The sequence below is a fragment of the Colias philodice genome, chromosome 19 (genome assembly GCF_061535455.1).
Source record: "Colias philodice isolate Cphi_HAF_F1 chromosome 19, ilColPhil1 Martin Lab GWU primary, whole genome shotgun sequence".
Taxonomy (NCBI): Eukaryota; Metazoa; Arthropoda; class Insecta; order Lepidoptera; family Pieridae; genus Colias; species Colias philodice.
The window spans coordinates 2,654,374-2,671,519 of record NC_143104.1 but is presented as its reverse complement, the minus strand read 5'-3'; the positions used below and the strand labels follow the sequence as shown (position 1 = coordinate 2,671,519).

General features: G+C 32.9%; 1 protein-coding gene across 1 annotated transcript; it reads right to left on the bottom strand.

Annotated features, from left to right (window-relative positions):
* Positions 1-9,831: 9,831 nt before the first annotated feature.
* LOC149479820 (carbonyl reductase [NADPH] 1-like) lies at positions 9,832-10,828 on the bottom strand. The gene has a single exon (XM_089707095.1). The coding sequence runs from the start codon at positions 10,815-10,817 to the stop codon at positions 9,939-9,941; it is 879 nt and encodes a 292-aa protein (XP_089563221.1). The 5' UTR covers positions 10,818-10,828; the 3' UTR covers positions 9,832-9,938.
* Positions 10,829-17,146: the final 6,318 nt, after the last annotated feature.

Here is a 17,146-nt window from a genome sequence, read left to right as displayed (position 1 = left end):
ATAATACCTAAGTATCAAAAGTGAATGATTATTTATGTAAATAAAGAAATAAATCTCATAGGATGTGTATTTTATTATCATACGTGGTATATTATTTTCTAAACCATTAAATTTCATGTAAATACTTATGTCAAATAAGTCTAATATGCACCTAATTGTGAAGTATGTGAATATTTGCATCTCGTACTTGGAAAAACGTTTTAAGTGAAAAAAATCAAGATACTATATAGGTATTACATATAATCCAGCTTGTAGACTGAAACTAAAGTCATGTTTTGATACTATGCTGTATGTTATAAAAATAAATGTACTATTTATTCTGGATTCACAATTGAATCATAAAACAGATGGTGTCTTTTATCTTTTAGATTAAAATTATGTCTTATCTCACAGACACGAAATGTTTATGATCTTTGCGATAGAGATTAACAACACTGAAAAATATTATTGTTCCTAATTTTTTTACAACCTACGTTATATAGAGGATTTCTTAAGAAATGTATGACACATTGACGAAGAAAATCCTGACTCCACACTCCACAGGACGAAATTAAGAATGAAATTATTTTTAGACCGAGAAAAAGTCACACAGAAAAGTCTATTCAAAGCGGGCATTGCAACAAAATGTAAAAGCCGGTAGAACGGTCGAATTAATATAAGTTAAATCACATTTTTTCGCTGAATAAACGTTTCTACAGCACAATAAATGTTCAGAGGCAAACGAAATTGGCTGTCCTGTAAGCGGAATAGATCGGTGCACTTATAAAGGTACCAGCGAAGTCTTTTAGCTCTTATTCAAAGGGTATAGACGCTATTTTTGCGTGACACGACTTGAAATGGTCAAGTTTATTGTTGCAAATGCATAATGGTCTGTAACTAAGAGGGTAGTTTCCGACTGATTGTAGAAATGTAAGTTTGGAGTGTTTGCTCAAGATATATAGCTCGTTTTGGTTATATGTTGCATAAAATTCCTTATATTATGTATGATATAACTTGTAATAAAAGTTATTTATGAAAAATTGCACTATTTACACTTCTGTATATTATGAGAATTAATTTTTTTTGTGCATATTTTTCATTTAGAAATGTCATTGGTACGTAAATATCGTGTCCATTGAATTACAAAAGAGGATTTAAATATTCAATCATTTTCAAAAACCTATTTGAAAAGCGTGCCAATATACGATTATTTACACAAGGATTAAGCGCATCACACACGGTGAAGATACTATAATATTTTATGTTAAAATTCTCTAATATAAAATATTACAGTATCATAAGGTATCCGGTATCAGCGTTCTGGCCATCATTTTTCTTTTTGTCATTGCGTACTAAGACCCCTGCAGAACCGCCATCCTGTTACAAATGACCCGAAATTTTGTGTCAGTATCTCCCGGCCTATAGATGGCTTATCGCTTGGTATCTTAAGATATTGAAGGTAAAATATATATATGTATACTTCGTCGTGTGTATCATCATAGGATTTGTATGGCGAGCGATAATCGGAAATATGCTCTAAGATAATATATATTTTACATTATCTTCACCGTGTGTGATGCGCTTTAAGGTGGCTTTAAGCTAGAAACAAACAAATTCAAAATTACTGCTATATAATATTTGGGAACAAACAGTTAATTAAAAATGAATGAATTTCCCCGCGTTTTTTTTAATTCTTCATAACATCTTTATGACACCAAATATTTCAGGCGTATCCATAATTTAAACTAATGATTAATATTAGTTTTCATAACCACTTAACTAAACTACTATATTCTTCAATTTGTGAGAGATGGTTCAATGCGTTATAACTATCTTTTTTGTGCCATCTTTTTTTAAGTTCTGCCAAATTGTCAAATAGAAGTGTAGTATGTAAATGAATACATAATATGCACATACATTGTGAGCATCTGCGCAAAGAATACATTACGCAAATGCCGAGATTTTAGTTCGAGAATTGATGAAGTGTAGGGAACTATGAGATCTATGTGTAAGGAAGAACTACAAGCTACATATTATTACTCAAAGATAAATTGTATGTGTCTGTAATGAATATATTGAATGAAGAAAAACAGTAAATCAAACATACATTTATGTGTCTGGTTGTATCTAGTATAAAAAAATTTAATGAACTAAAATAAAACAGTTTTGAATTAAACACATGAAAGAAAGTTGTGATAAAATGTAGCTAAATGACATGTAGATTTCCTTATGTTTGTTTGTTTGATCTCAGGAACTACTGGTCCGATTTGAACAATTCTTTCGGTGTTAAATATTCCATTTATCGAGGAAGGCTGGCTATGTATAATATCATAACGCTAAGACCAATGGGAGCGGAGCAATGCGGGTAAAACCGCGGGGCACATCTAGTATTAAAAAGGGGGACATCTTTGAACAAAGACAAAAAAAATAGGAAAATTAATTAAATTTCTCTAACAAACTAAAATGACTGTACCGATTCACATACAATTTATAGCTCAGAACACGCTCTAACCTCAAGTGAAAACAACCTTCAAAAAACAGAAAACCGAATAAATAAAATAAACACAAATAGAACTCGCAAATATACTCCGACCTCACTCACAAACTCTCAACATCAATTAACATAATCAAAACTCATTCAACAAATGTAACGAAACTTAACGCAAGTTCCAAGTGCAAATAATTGTTGTCCGGACAGGAAGACATATTGAATCAATTTGTTTGCACAATTCTAACCCGGGACTGCGTATAAATCACACATCACTATGAAATATTGCCTACATAAACCAGTCTAAAATGACCCCTCAGTCCTATCATATGAACACAAAATAGAGGCAAATATCTATGGCCAATGTTTGAATAAAATTGTTCATAGTTCGTTTTATATGGAGTTTATTCAATTATATTTTATAGGCTGTAAAATATGTTGTGAATATGAAATTTTATTTTCTCCTTTAGGTGTGTATGTTACGGAAGCTTTGTCAGTAATAAATTACTTGTATTGGAAGTTAAAAGATATTTTTTATATCTATTTGACTAGTGATAAGCTGTTGTAATATAAACAAGTTTGATAAAAATAGAATAGTACGATGTAAGTAAACCATTTCATTACCATCTTCAAAACAAAAACGGAAAAACTTGTTGTAACAATTTCATTCTTAATTAAGTAGGTAAAAATGTGTTTTTTTTTTTTAATTTCATGGGTTCTACTCAAATCAAGTTAAAAAAAGTCACTTTACTTAGTAATAAAACGTATCTTTGCAAATAATTTCCGATTCTTGTCTCAACTAGCTATCTAGTTCTCATAACTTTGTAGGAGTACCCAGACATTATCACTTGTCAATTCTATCAATAGACAACAATTTCCATTAAACTATTGTATATTTATTTAAACCATTGATTGACGTAAAGATTCCTTGTCAAAATTCACGTTACCGATATGACGAAGGGCCCGGTATAAGCATCAAAGAATTTTCATTAGGCCAAAGTAGAATTCATTTCCTTTGAACCGATGAGTTTTAAGTTTTAGGGGATATTAAAGGAATTTTCATAATCAATCATCTTTACATTTATTTTATGTATAGATTACCAACTTTTTAATACCTTTTTGATTGTTTTATCGGTATTCATACTCGCCAGCCAATCTCGGTAACTTTTTAAATGGCAAGGTTTTGATAAAATCTACGTTTATGTTTGAATAGCCTTTAGAAATTTGCTGTGACCCTTCACAATGGATTGATTCATTGCTTTCTAAAAGGCGTTTTTTGAAACACTCAAATAAAAACTCAAATTCACAAAAGACAAACTTTTAATAACTCCTATTTTTGTAAGATTTGGTAAAAAATAACTAACAATTTAAATCGAAACCAGTAACAGTTTCAAGTAGTTGTAGCTCAGATCTTTTCGCTGTATCTGCTCAAATGGTAAGGCTGGTTGCAGAGCTTGACCGACCGTCAGTGCGTACCGTCGGTCCTGACGATACGCATCAACAATTGAATGACTATGACACTAATGCGCATGACAATACGCGTGCGTATGGTCGGTCTAGCTATGAACGGTTTTATGAATTTCCATACATATGACAAGCGCGACTGACGTACGCACTGATGGTCGGTCTAGCTCTGCAACCAGCCTAAGTAAAATAAATGTCCCTGCCCTGAGTCAATGCGACGTCATCAATGACAAGGTGCTTCCATTTCATAGAACTCTAGATTCATTTAACATCAGTCATGTCAATAGTTTAGATTCTAAACTATTGACTATCCTAATTTCACGTCTGTTTCACAAGACGATTTTCTGCAAACACTAGGTATAAACGGTAACATTATACTTAGCTTTTATACCCATCACAATTTTACATTATCCTATTTATTGAAAAGTTCACCAATCACAAAACAACACGACATTCACAATAAAAATCATAAACAACCAAACTACTACACGCAAATAAATTCAAAGCATACAACTGAGCACCGCAAACGTTTTGTCTCCGATAGCATCAAGTACTCTCGTCAAGGAACAAAAAAACAAAGCCAAATGAAACGAGGAACGGGATAAACAAAAAACAGAGGGGCCCTTATCGTAAGGCCCTTTCCCTCCAATGACTCCCTTTGAGCTGATTTCTTATTGAATTCAACTTTAAGAACGTTTACGGAGGAATTCTGAACGATATAAGGAAAATTTTATATCGAATAGAATGCGAAAATTATCTCATTGCGTATCAATATTTCTTTTATATTTATGTTTTATTAAATTGGTTTGGTGATGATGAATTATGTTTCAAAATAAAGTATTCATATTACACACAATTATATTCATTATTTTACTGTTTCCCCCGATGCAAAAAGAGGGGTGTTATTTTGTTATCAGTCGTGTTTTATAAAAAATGAAAAGCGTTAACAATTCATTTTACAGTCTTCATTTAATATTGTATCAGAATTCTTGAAAAATAGTTCTTATTTATAACTAAATATAAACGCTAGCCGTCCATCCATTTCAATTTTCCATTACCCATCGAATAAATCATGATAAAAGTTTATTTATTTCTCAAATATAAAATGGAAGACTCGTGTGTGCTTCTACCGCATAATTTAATATTTATGTCCATTTAAATGTTCTGAAATCAACATCTTTTGGCACTCACAGCTAGATGTTCACATATTTGGCCGCAAACTTCAACTATCGGGGCTCATTCTTGATCGTGATCAACAAAGTCGCCAACTTTAGGGTTGTCACAATGATATTTTAAAGGTTAACTAAAAAACTTGGTATATGTTTCAAATCCAAAGTAGGATTGTTATCATTGGACTGCTGTTTTATTGATAAATTAAACTAAATACCGTTTTACTTTGTATTTCCATAGTGCTTTCCCTTGTCACAATAGATTTCAATTTCATTACATAATATCTTTGACTGGAAAATCAAGTTACAGCCACGAAAATTTCCTAAGCAAGCAAGGCACAAAAATTATATAACACCTGATTGTACCCTTAAATTTTTAAAGTTAGTTTTTAAACCTTAAAGTTAAAACATATAAGTATCTACAACTCAGCTTAACATAACATTATACAGTTACACTATAAAGCTACTTTTAACAGGGTGACAGCCCTATCCAAGTCTAAAAAGTAAAGATAAATAAAATTTAACGAGCAGGAGGCGAGCCAGCAGCCCATGTAAACACGGAGACGGTAACTAGTATCGTGGGGGTGAATCTCTAAATGAAATTTATGCACTTGCATAATGGAATTTGTATTTATTTAAAATTGGCAAAGGTTCGTTAAAGGCTATGTATGAATAGAGTTAGTTAATTATCTACACGTATTTATTTGAGGAAAGATTTCATTGTCTGTATGTAAAAATAGTAATTCACAATTATATCGATTGAATTTATGAACATTATTACTTACTTACTATCTTACTTACTATATTATACTAATTGAATGACACCTATTTTTTCTTTGTAGATTTTACCCCGAAATTGACATTTCATGTACCTGTTAGATTCATATTATATTTACTAGAACGTAATTCCTCGTAATAAATCTCACGTTTGATAAGCGCCTTTAAATTCATATCTATATACTTAATATTATAAAGCTGTAGAGTTTGTTTGTTTGTTTGTTTGCATGCGCTAATCTCAGGAACTACTGGTCCGATTTGCGACTTTTGATGTTAGATAGCCCATTTATCGAGGAAGGCTATATAATATATATCATCACGCTACGACCAACAGGAGCGTAGCCACGCGGATGAAACCGCGGGGCGCAAGCCAGTTATTAATAAAACATTATACCCATTCTTAAATGAGATACATTTTAATAAAGATTCAACTGAAACAACAGAAAATAACAAACCTAAACTTATAAAGGAAACCCTGATCTATAAGCGGTCGGTGAATATAAAACTACAATATGAGATAGCAAAGTTAAAATTGTTGTATTATGCGAATCATGGCCCATAAAACACTTTGTTAAATGTGCGCGCGTTTTACAATTGAGTTAAATGACTGTATATTCAGAGTAACATTAAATTGCTTGTGAAAATTTTCCCGCTCATTTTAACCTTTTCTAGTCCGAGCGAGTATCTTATATGCTAGTGCAGTGTGTAGTAATTATGATAAATAATTAATGTTATTCCAATATCCAGGCATATTGTAGTCCAAGTACACTTTTTGTCAAGTTTATGTGCACTTTTTAGCACGATAGAGACACTGATCTTATAAATAAAAATAAATAATCGGTATTAATGTTTATTAACTGCATTTATTTTGAGGTATAATTTACAACGAGGCGCTTTTGGCAAAATTATTCTAATAATAAGTTAATTTTATTAATTATTTCGATTGTAATAATATTGTGTTGATAGAGTGGTAGAGTTTTCATTAATTGAATAATATATTTTAATTTAAATTAAATATAATATAATCTACCCATTTTTACACAGAACAAAAATTAAATAATACTTGTAATAACTAAAATGCTATCTCTATAACATATATCTCTATCTCTATATATAATAACTCATCGAACTTGATCCCGTATCTAAAAACACAATATTTAGGCCGTACATTTGAAACATTATTAAAATCGGTTCGCTGTATAAAAATGAGGCATTACCTCCGTTTTATTCATTCGTTTCGTTGGAAATTATTTTCGTGAATGTAAATTAAAATGTAGAAGATGGCACATTAATCAACGCTTTGTTGAAATACAAGTTGACGTGAAATAATGTTTTTTTGAAAAAGGTCTGTCTTGTAGTGTTGGGGGTAATGGCGGTTTTTATTTACAAACGACTTCAAAAAAGGAGCTTCTCTATTCGACTGTATTTCTTTTGGGATTTTTTACTGGATGAACCGATTTTGATGATTCTTTTTATATGAACGCTAGTTCCGGTTGGTCCCATTTTTTGTCCGGTTTTGATTATTTGTAGACGGTTGAGTTTTTCGTTTAAAAATAATTATAGTTTGGATTATTTCATTAGGTTGTTCTCAAATGTAAGCATGCAAGAAGCATACCAATATAATAAAAGTTTTATCATGTGCTCGATTAAGGTAAATGTTTTTTTTTAAGATTTTTGTTAAATGTTTTGGGATTTGGATACGATATAGCGATCTGTAATAAATATTTGAATAATCAATCTGATAAAATAAATTGAAGTTATTTGATTTTTTATAATTTTGACGTCATTTTAAATATATTAACCTCAGTACTTTCTTTCAGTTATTTTTAGGAGTAGTAGTAACATAAAAATACTTCTTAGGGCCGGTTTTTCAACGCTTGGATAAAACTTATTCGTCGAGTAATGTATAAAACTACCATTTTAAAAACGTATTCTAATTGCCCGTATTTGACAGTTTACGTGACATTTTAATATGATCGTGTAATACTTTATTGGATGGATAAGTTTTATCCAAGCATTGAAAAATCGGCCCTTAATATAGGTATATATTTACTCCAACTATCATATTTGCATAAGAGTACTTGCAAACAGGAACAGAGTATTTATCTAGTATTTACATAAGTATGTTATATAATTTGCGTCAGAGAGCTGCATTATTTGTGTTCAATAAAAGTGAAAAAATAGCGAAGAAATATATAGGTACTTACCTACATTTCATTTTACAAAAACATCTTATTATATCTAGCTAGTGACCCACCCCGGCTTCGTACGGCCAATGCGGATTGAACATATAAAACTTACTCTTGAACCACTCTATCTATTGAAAGTCGCATAAAAATCTGTTGCATAGTTTTAAAGAGCGAAGCATACATAGGGACAGAAAGACAGAGAGCAGGACTTCGCTTTAACTAAGTAATAAGTATGTAGAATTGTAGAGCTATTTACTTATGTTGTTTAAGTAAAAAAGACTGAAGCTTGGGAATGAAACAAAAATAAACACGACTTCAATTACACAAACTTACATCTGGTTTTAAATAAACAAAACAAGAAACGTTAATTATAAAATAGTGTGCGAAACCACAAGCCAAGTTTTAGCAAGTACGTCGGGAAATAGCAAAATCTTTACCTCAAAGTTTCAATCAAATACCCCTGTACGTATTTTGACCTACTTCCTTCGCTATATTCGTGAGTTGTAATAAAATTTGTGAGTCAAAGTTTGTACAAATGCAATGTAGTTGTTGGCTCTTAATACAATAGACTTTAATCGAATTTGCCTTCATCAAGAGTTATTTTTTGTAACGTTGACTCAAGAAGCTTTTGTTCCGAGTGAAATTTGATTATTTTGTGTTGGTGAAATTCACAAATGTTGTAAGGAATTTAAGGCAAATGTTGGCTGACAAACTCTTAACATTTTCGCAGTTTTTACCCTTACAGATTTAATTTCATAGAAGTGAGGTTGATGTGAAACGGTGAAACTATATGTTGTCACACACACAAGGATAAAACTTTTAGCCTATTTTAAACTCAATTAAATTTTGGCCATCTGGCCATAACTATGTGTGGCTAAATAAAACTTTAATTGGTATCCTATGACCTAGTGCAATGGAGATAATCTTAACGTTGTGGCCGATAAATAAAATGCCGCAGATACTAAAACAAACATTTAGAGTCATTATCTATTGTAGATAATAAAATCAAATGTTTGGATTAGATAGCAGTGCAAAAAAACATTGATATCGTTGCAACCGTTCCAGAGATACAGCGCTACAGATAAAAAAAATACACATAGCTTATCAATGCATTACTATCTTCATATAGAAGTTGTAATAAGGCACTAATGCCTATGAAATTATGATTTCATAGGCATTAGTGCCTTATTATACGATTCCAAATTGTTAAGTCAAAATATAGTACATAAGATACCTCGTACGAAAAAATAACTTCTAACTACAAATCCAATACAATTGTCGCTTCAAGCGCTTTTGAATTTTATACGTTCAAACCGAACTCAAGCGCTGAATCGACTGCAAAAATACCACAGTTGACATTCCAATTATTATCAAGTCTGGATACGATGTTATTCTTTTATTTTCAGTGGAAATGAGAGGAACTCAAGAAATAATTGGTTCGATACTGAATAGATATTGATCTGTTTCTTTTTTTTTTGTTAATGTTCTAGAGATTGCATTGTTAAGTGCAGCCGCTGGTAAAGTCATTTTATAGGTTTTTTACGGCTGCCACATTTTAGTTCGAAGGCAAAAATGGTTTTTCATAAGTAATCACTTGTTTATACATTTTTATATACTTTAAATGTTATTCGTTGTTAACTAGAGTAATAAATATTATAAACAACAAATAATGCCGTGAATTAATGTATATAAATACACGTTAGAAGAAATAAAAGACGTTTTAATTACTTATTTGTGTATTTTGTTAAGTAATAATAAAAAAATATGCTCATAAAATACGACACATATATTTCTTAGAAATACTGATACATTTCATATTAAGTTTTGCCTGAATAACATGAAATCTGAATCTATACATCCTCCAGCTAGGAATCATGCCGACATCCTCTTAAGAAATTCCTTAACAATGTCAGGATCAGCGTAATCAAACTTCAAATTAATATCTGTCCACTCCTTTTCTGTCTTATCGAACCAAATATATTTGCCTTTTATAGTATCATCTGCATCCAAAGCCAAATAAACTGGAGCTTCACTTGCCTCTTCAGGTGTTAACATACCGGTGTCCTTCGTCATTGATGTAACAACAAACCCTGGGTGTATGCTGTTGATGCAAATTCCTCTGCCTATATTCCTTTGTTGAATTCTCGTGTACGCACTCAGAGCTATCTTCGACACAACGTATGGATACAAGATTGTAATATTAAAGTCCTCAGCATTGAACGTACCATTTTTAACGCTATCCAGGAACCAATTAGTAAAACCTTTCACATCGTCCAGCGTCGCATCTTCGCTACTTAACTTTTTGATCCAGAATGAATTTTTTAGTTGAGATAAATGACCACAATCACTTGAAACGTTAATCACACGCGCATTATCATTTAACAGTGGAAACAAATACTCTTCTATAATGAGAATGCTGTTAAAATTGACATTGATCACGTTGTACGCATCCTCGTACTTTATGTTGAATTCGCTGATGACCGCTGCGTTGTTTATGAGTATATCTATGCCGTTATGGTTCTTTTTTATGTGATCAGCGAACGCTTGGACGCTTTTTTTATCTGTGACTTCGAGTTGATGGAATATCGGGTTGAACCCTTCATTTTTTAGGCTGTTTACCGCGTCCGTTCCTCGCTTCACATCTCGGGCGGTTAGGTAGACGGTTTTTACACCGCGTCTACATAATTCCTTGACTATCGCAAAACCAATCCCCTTGTTAGCACCAGTAACGATGGCCACTTTATCAAGCATGTCTACGGTTCAACGTCACGCGGAAGACTGAGTTCTATATTGTTCTTTTAGCTTTAATGTAGTTTTAATTTTATCTATTGATATGCAGATATTATCTGACATTCGTGCTTGACATTGAATAATTTTAGTAATTGCCTTGTGTTTGTTTTTATGTTGGTTTTTATCTTTATGAACGTGAAGTGTGTACTTTGATATAAAATTTACATGCATCAATAATGATATTTTATCTGACGGCGTTTGCATTTTTTCTAGATACTTAATACTAATTAAATAAATTGTATTGAACAAGACTAATTGGTGATGTTGATGCTTGATTAATAATTAACATAAACTTTTTTTTTTTTTTTTTTTGGGCGGTAGGCGTAAAAAAGTACACACGCAATTAATTTACTCCATGCTATTTAATTGGTATTTATTTTTAAAAGTATAATAAATAATGCTATAAACCACCTACGTACTTACCGGACCATTTTCCCATAAAATTAACACTCAAACTCATAGTATAAACCAACAATTCACTTTTTTTTTTTACTTTGTCATTCATAACCTCTCTGGACTTCACTTTTACAAACTGTACAATGACTGAAAACACAGATTTATTGTCAATTAAAGAATCCATGGCACAGATGTCGGAGATGTTTAACAAAAGAATGCTGGAATTCCAAGAGGATCTTAAAAAAACATCCACCACCACTTCTTTGGCCAGTCCCCCGACTAGGTTGGCATCCGATTTTACAGCTTTCCGCTCCTTCGTTATAACATCCCTGCAATGTCTACAGACTCAGGTTGATTGCCTTTATAAGTTATATGACAATCAGGAGATGAGAAGTAGGAGGAAGATTTTATTGCTGCATGGTGTTCCGGAGCACAAAGATGAAAATGTGACCTCTGAAACTTTGAATATATTGTCCACCCACTTAAAATTGCCTAATTTGTCAAGCAATGGAGTGAGTCGCTGTCATAGGTTGGGAAGCCCCAAGGAGAACAAACCACGACCAATTCTATGTAAACTCCGTAACTTGTCCGACAAGGAGCTCATCTGGTCATCCAAAATAAGTCTCAAGGGTACGGGAATCACTCTCTCGGAGTTTCTTACAAAAAGCAGACATGAGGTGTTTATGGCTGCTCGGGAACATTTTGGTGTCACTAAATGCTGGACAAGAAATGGCCACATATTTGTCATCGGATCCGGAGGTGTTCGTCATCGTGTGGAGAGTATCGCTGATTTTAAGCCTATATCTGCATCACAAGACAAACCCAATCCAGGTACCTCTGCTTCATCCCATATTTCCACCAAAGATAGTAAGATAGTCGTTCGCTCAAAAAGGCTTGTTAAAGGCACCAAATAATATAATATACATAGTTCAAATGATCATCCTTTTCAATTTTTCCGTTTCTTCAATTATGTATTATTAGTTATTACCGTTTGTATCAATTGTCTTTATATGTTAGTTCCACCATTATGTACTACTATATGTATAACTATATAACGTCTATCTACCTTCTGCTATATTAAATTATGTTTTACTACCTTCTTTTTAACTAACTGCGTTTACCTTTGTTTGTTTATAATTTGTATTCTGTTAAAAAGTTGTCAACTGTCAAGTGTCAATTATTGTCAATGTACATCTGTCAAATGTCAAATTCTTATTTTATGATAATGTTGCCATTTGTAAATTAGCACTTGGAATTGTCATTTACCTTTATGTTTCTTCTTTTTTTTTTATTACTTTTTGGCTTGTATACTTGTTTAATTTATAGATAAATTCCGGAGAGTACGAGGTGTAAAGTATAAACAAGTTTATTTTTATTTTTTAGCTGATATAAGTTATCTATTCTGTTATTTTTTATATTATTTTAATATTTTTACTATAAGTAGTATATTATTATTATTAATCTTTATATTTTTATAATGTTAAATATCAGTTCTGAACATTCCGAGTATCATGATTGCAGCCAATCAACGTCACCGGATTTTTTAAGCAGCGATGAGAATAGTTTTCATAGTGCTTCCTCTCCCCTCGCCCTTGCTCTCCCTACCCTGTTTAATAATCTTCAGAAAAATTTTAATGTCGTTCACATTAATGCACAGAGCATTCCGGCTCACTTTCCTGATATGCTTGCATCATTCGTATCCAATAATATCCATGCTATCCTGGTTTCCGAATCATGGCTCAAGCCTTCCCTTCCTTCAGCCAATTATTCCCTTCCTGGTTTCCATCTTATCCGAAATGATCGTATTGGCAGAGGTGGTGGTGGAGTAGCAATATATCTTCGGACTCATATCCCCTTCAAAATGATCCAATCTTCCTCCCAACCCCCTCCAAGCAATACTACCGAACATCTCCTTATAGAAGTCCAACTTCCTCATTCCAAAATTCTCCTCGGCGTCTTCTATAGTCCTTCTTTGACCAACAACTATTTCTCTTCCTTTGACCTTCTCCTTGATGACCTTACTCCTGAGTATAATCATCTTATTCTCATGGGCGACTTTAATACATGCTTACTTAAGAATGACCACCGAAGTAAGAAATTATACTCTCTCCTAAATTCACATAATCTCCATTTACTGCCGCTTAATCCTACACATTTTTCTCCTGGCTGCTCCCCTTCCCTTCTTGATCTCATCATTGTCTCCTCCCCCCTTTCCGTATCCAAACATGGTCAGTGCTCTGCTGATGAATTTTCCTATCACGACCTCATCTTCTTATCCTATAAACTCCGTCCTCCTAAGCTCAAACCTTCATCTATCCTGCTGCGTAATTTTGCCGGTATGGATCACGACCAACTTCGACTGGATGCTTCTGAGTGTGATTGGCAAACAGTTTTTGATGCAGATACAATGGATCTCAAAGTGAACTTATTCAACGATATTATGCTCGCACTGTATGATAAACATGCTCCTTTAAGACCTGTTAGGAAAAAGCACACACCTGCTCCCTGGCTGTCTCCAGAAATAAAATCCCTTCTTAGTAAAAAACATCGTGCTAAGACCAAACTGAAGATGGCCAAATCCACTGAGATGCAGGACAAATATAAAACTATACGTAATCGTTGCAACGTATTGTGTAGGGATGCACAAAGACGTCATATTCACAAGTCGGTCGAGAACGGCGACCCTGTTAAAATATGGAAATTTTTAAAATCTCTAGGAGTTGGTAAATCTTCCCATACTTTCCCTTCATGTAACATCAATCTGGATAATTTAAATTCTCACTTTGCTTCTTCATCTTCACTTAACGCCACTGTAAAAATAAACTCTACTCTTAATAATCTTTCTACCGCTTCTACTCCTGTTTTTCCTCCGTTTATTTTTAAACAAAGTTCTGTTGATGAAGTTAAGAGGGCTATCCTGTCCATATCGTCGAATGCCATCGGTACTGATCTTATCAGTCGTAATATGATCATTCCTATCCTAGATATCATTATTCCCGTCATTACCCATATCCTAAATTTTTCAATCATCTCCGGAACTTTTCCTAGCTCCTGGAAGGATGCTCACATCATTCCCCTCCCCAAAAAATCTAATCCATCAAACTTATCCGATTTCCGTCCTATTTCTATCCTACCATTTTTGTCCAAGGTACTCGAGCGCCTTATCCATTCCCAGCTTAGCACTTTCCTTAACATTAATAATATCCTTAGTCCTTATCAGTCTGGTTTCCGTCCTGGTCATAGTACGACCACTGCACTTGTTAAAGTTACAGATGACATTCGTTACGGTATGGATAGCAAGCAACTCACAGTTTTAGCACTTCTTGATTTTAGCAATGCCTTCAACATGGTAAATCATGATATTCTGCTGAGTTTGCTTCGTCTTATTAACTTTTCATCGACAGTTCTTAATTGGTTTTCAAGTTACCTGGGCGATCGGCGGCAGCGTGTTTTGATGGATGAAAAACATTCAACTTGGTGCGCAGTTGCCGCCGGTGTGCCTCAGGGTGGCGTCTTGTCACCTATTCTCTTTGCTATTTTTATAAATAATCTCACTTCTCAATTAACTTCTCCCTACCATATGTTTGCTGACGACTTACAAATTTATACCCATTCCACGCTCGATGAACTACCAAATGCTGTTCATTCTATTAACAATGAACTGGCTAAAATTGTCATTTGGTGCGATCAATTCGGCCTTAAGATCAACCCCGCAAAAAGCCAGGTTATTGTAGTTGGTAGTCCTTATCAAATATCTGAGGTTGACTGGGGTATATTGCCTGCTGTACATATTAACGGTGTTATAATACCTTTTAGTAAGCATGTTAAAAACTTAGGTATTCACTTAGATCAAACTTTATCTTGGTCCCACCAGATTCAAGAACTTGGTCGGAAATTTTACGCCGCGTCTAGTTCTCTACGACGTCTGCGTAACTTCTTACCCATACCGACAAAAATTATGCTAGCACAGTCCCTACTCCTTCCCATTATTGATTACGCTGATGCATGCTTTCCTGACTTAACAGTTGAGCAACTAGACAAACTTGAGCGACTTCAGAATTTCGGTATTCGGTTCGTATTTGGTCTCCGTAAATACGACCACGTCTCCTCTTTCCGCAAGAAACTCAAGTGGCTCCCAATTCGTCTTCGCCGGAATGTGCATTATTTGCTTCTCCTGTATCGTATTCTTTTTGACCCTAAGACCCCCTCCTATCTCAAAACGAAATTCAACTTCCTGCATTGTGAAAGCTATTCTCTTCGTTCGGTCGATAGGCTTGTTCTGTCTACTCCTTTTCGTCGCACACATTACTTTGGTAATTCCTTTACAGTCACTGCCATAAATCTATGGAATGAATTGCCGATAAACATCAGACAAGCCCAATCCCTAACTTGTTTTAAAAATCTCGTCCGAAATCATTATTTAAATCTGGCTTTTGACTCGGTATAGCATATTTAGATAATTATATGTATTATAATATGTATATTATTTCTCTAATGACTCCTTGTCCTTTGTCTTTTATTATTTTTTAGGTATATGTATTTATATGTATGTATGTTTATTATACATATATGTATGTATGTTTATTTATATGTATGTATGTGTTTGTTTTATAGTATTTAGTTTATTAAATTTATAATCTTTATTTAATAATATTTTTGTTATCTTTGTATAACATTACTATGTATTTATTTATCTTTGCGTATACTTTCTACCTACCTACCTCCTATTTCTAGTTTATAATTTATCCTTCTATCAGTTGGTTGCCTGGAAGAGATCACTCTTAAGTGATAAGGCCGCCTTCTGTGCTGTTTTTCTTTTAGAATAAGTTTTGTTTGTATTTTATGTATTTTGGCAGCACAATAAAGAGTATAAATAAATAAATAAATAAATAAATAATTGCATTTCCCATCAACTGTTTGTGTTTAAATTAACATGAATTGTAATTACATTTAATATAGAGCTGACAGGTACAGGTAATATAGGTTAAATAGATGTCTAGAAGCAATGACTTAATTAAGCTGTGTAACTCCAAGACGATTTAGGTAAAGTTGTGTATTTAGTGTCTATTAATTTTAAGATACCTACCTAACTATACCTGTTTTGCTTATTTCTAGCTTATTTATATTTATTTACAATTGAATTTTGCTGCGTCGTTCAACCTTTAACCTTTATATATTTTATAGGATTTAGATACATCATTCGTTTTATTTATATTCAATTTTATTTAATTCACCTAATGCACAAACTATGAACTATATTATGCATGCTAATGTCTGTCGTCTTGTTTTTGTATTAAACTATGTCGCATTGTAATTTGAACGTTACCGTGAATAAATTAAGGATCAAATCAGGAATTCAAAGCACAAATACTACCTGATCGGTCACTGAGGATGAGCAAAAAAGGAGCCATTTATTTGTTAAGTCTCAAGGTCTGTTTTGAACTTACTATGTTTAGAGTTAAAGTGAATTGCAAGGACTTCTTGTTTGTTTTAAACGAAATAAAAGTTATGAAATTATGAGTCATACAGGTTTTTTTTAACTCTATCAGAGAATGATATAATTGTAGGTTTATCCAGAAAGATAAAATAGGATATTATAGTCAATATGCAATCCAGATAATGATATCTGACATTATAGAATTATTTTTTGTATGTATGTTTAATACATCCTTCCTCACCAACTATTGTGTTTGCTTTCTCTACAATAAAAAAAAAACATGTTTTACTCATTTACTGTTTATTTATTATTTCTTATTTAATGATGTTTTGGAAACATTCATCAATAAGAGGGCACATAATTGATTTTTTAATGCTATTAATAAATAAATAAATATAAATATTTCCGAACAATTTTCACACACGGCACGATCGGACCCCATACTAAGCTTTCGCTT

Bases quoted from the DNA above. Each gene is read 5' to 3' on its own strand.
- LOC149479820 (XM_089707095.1), bottom strand. From the start codon at position 10,817: ATGCTTGATAAAGTGGCCATCGTTACTGGTGCTAACAAGGGGATTGGT.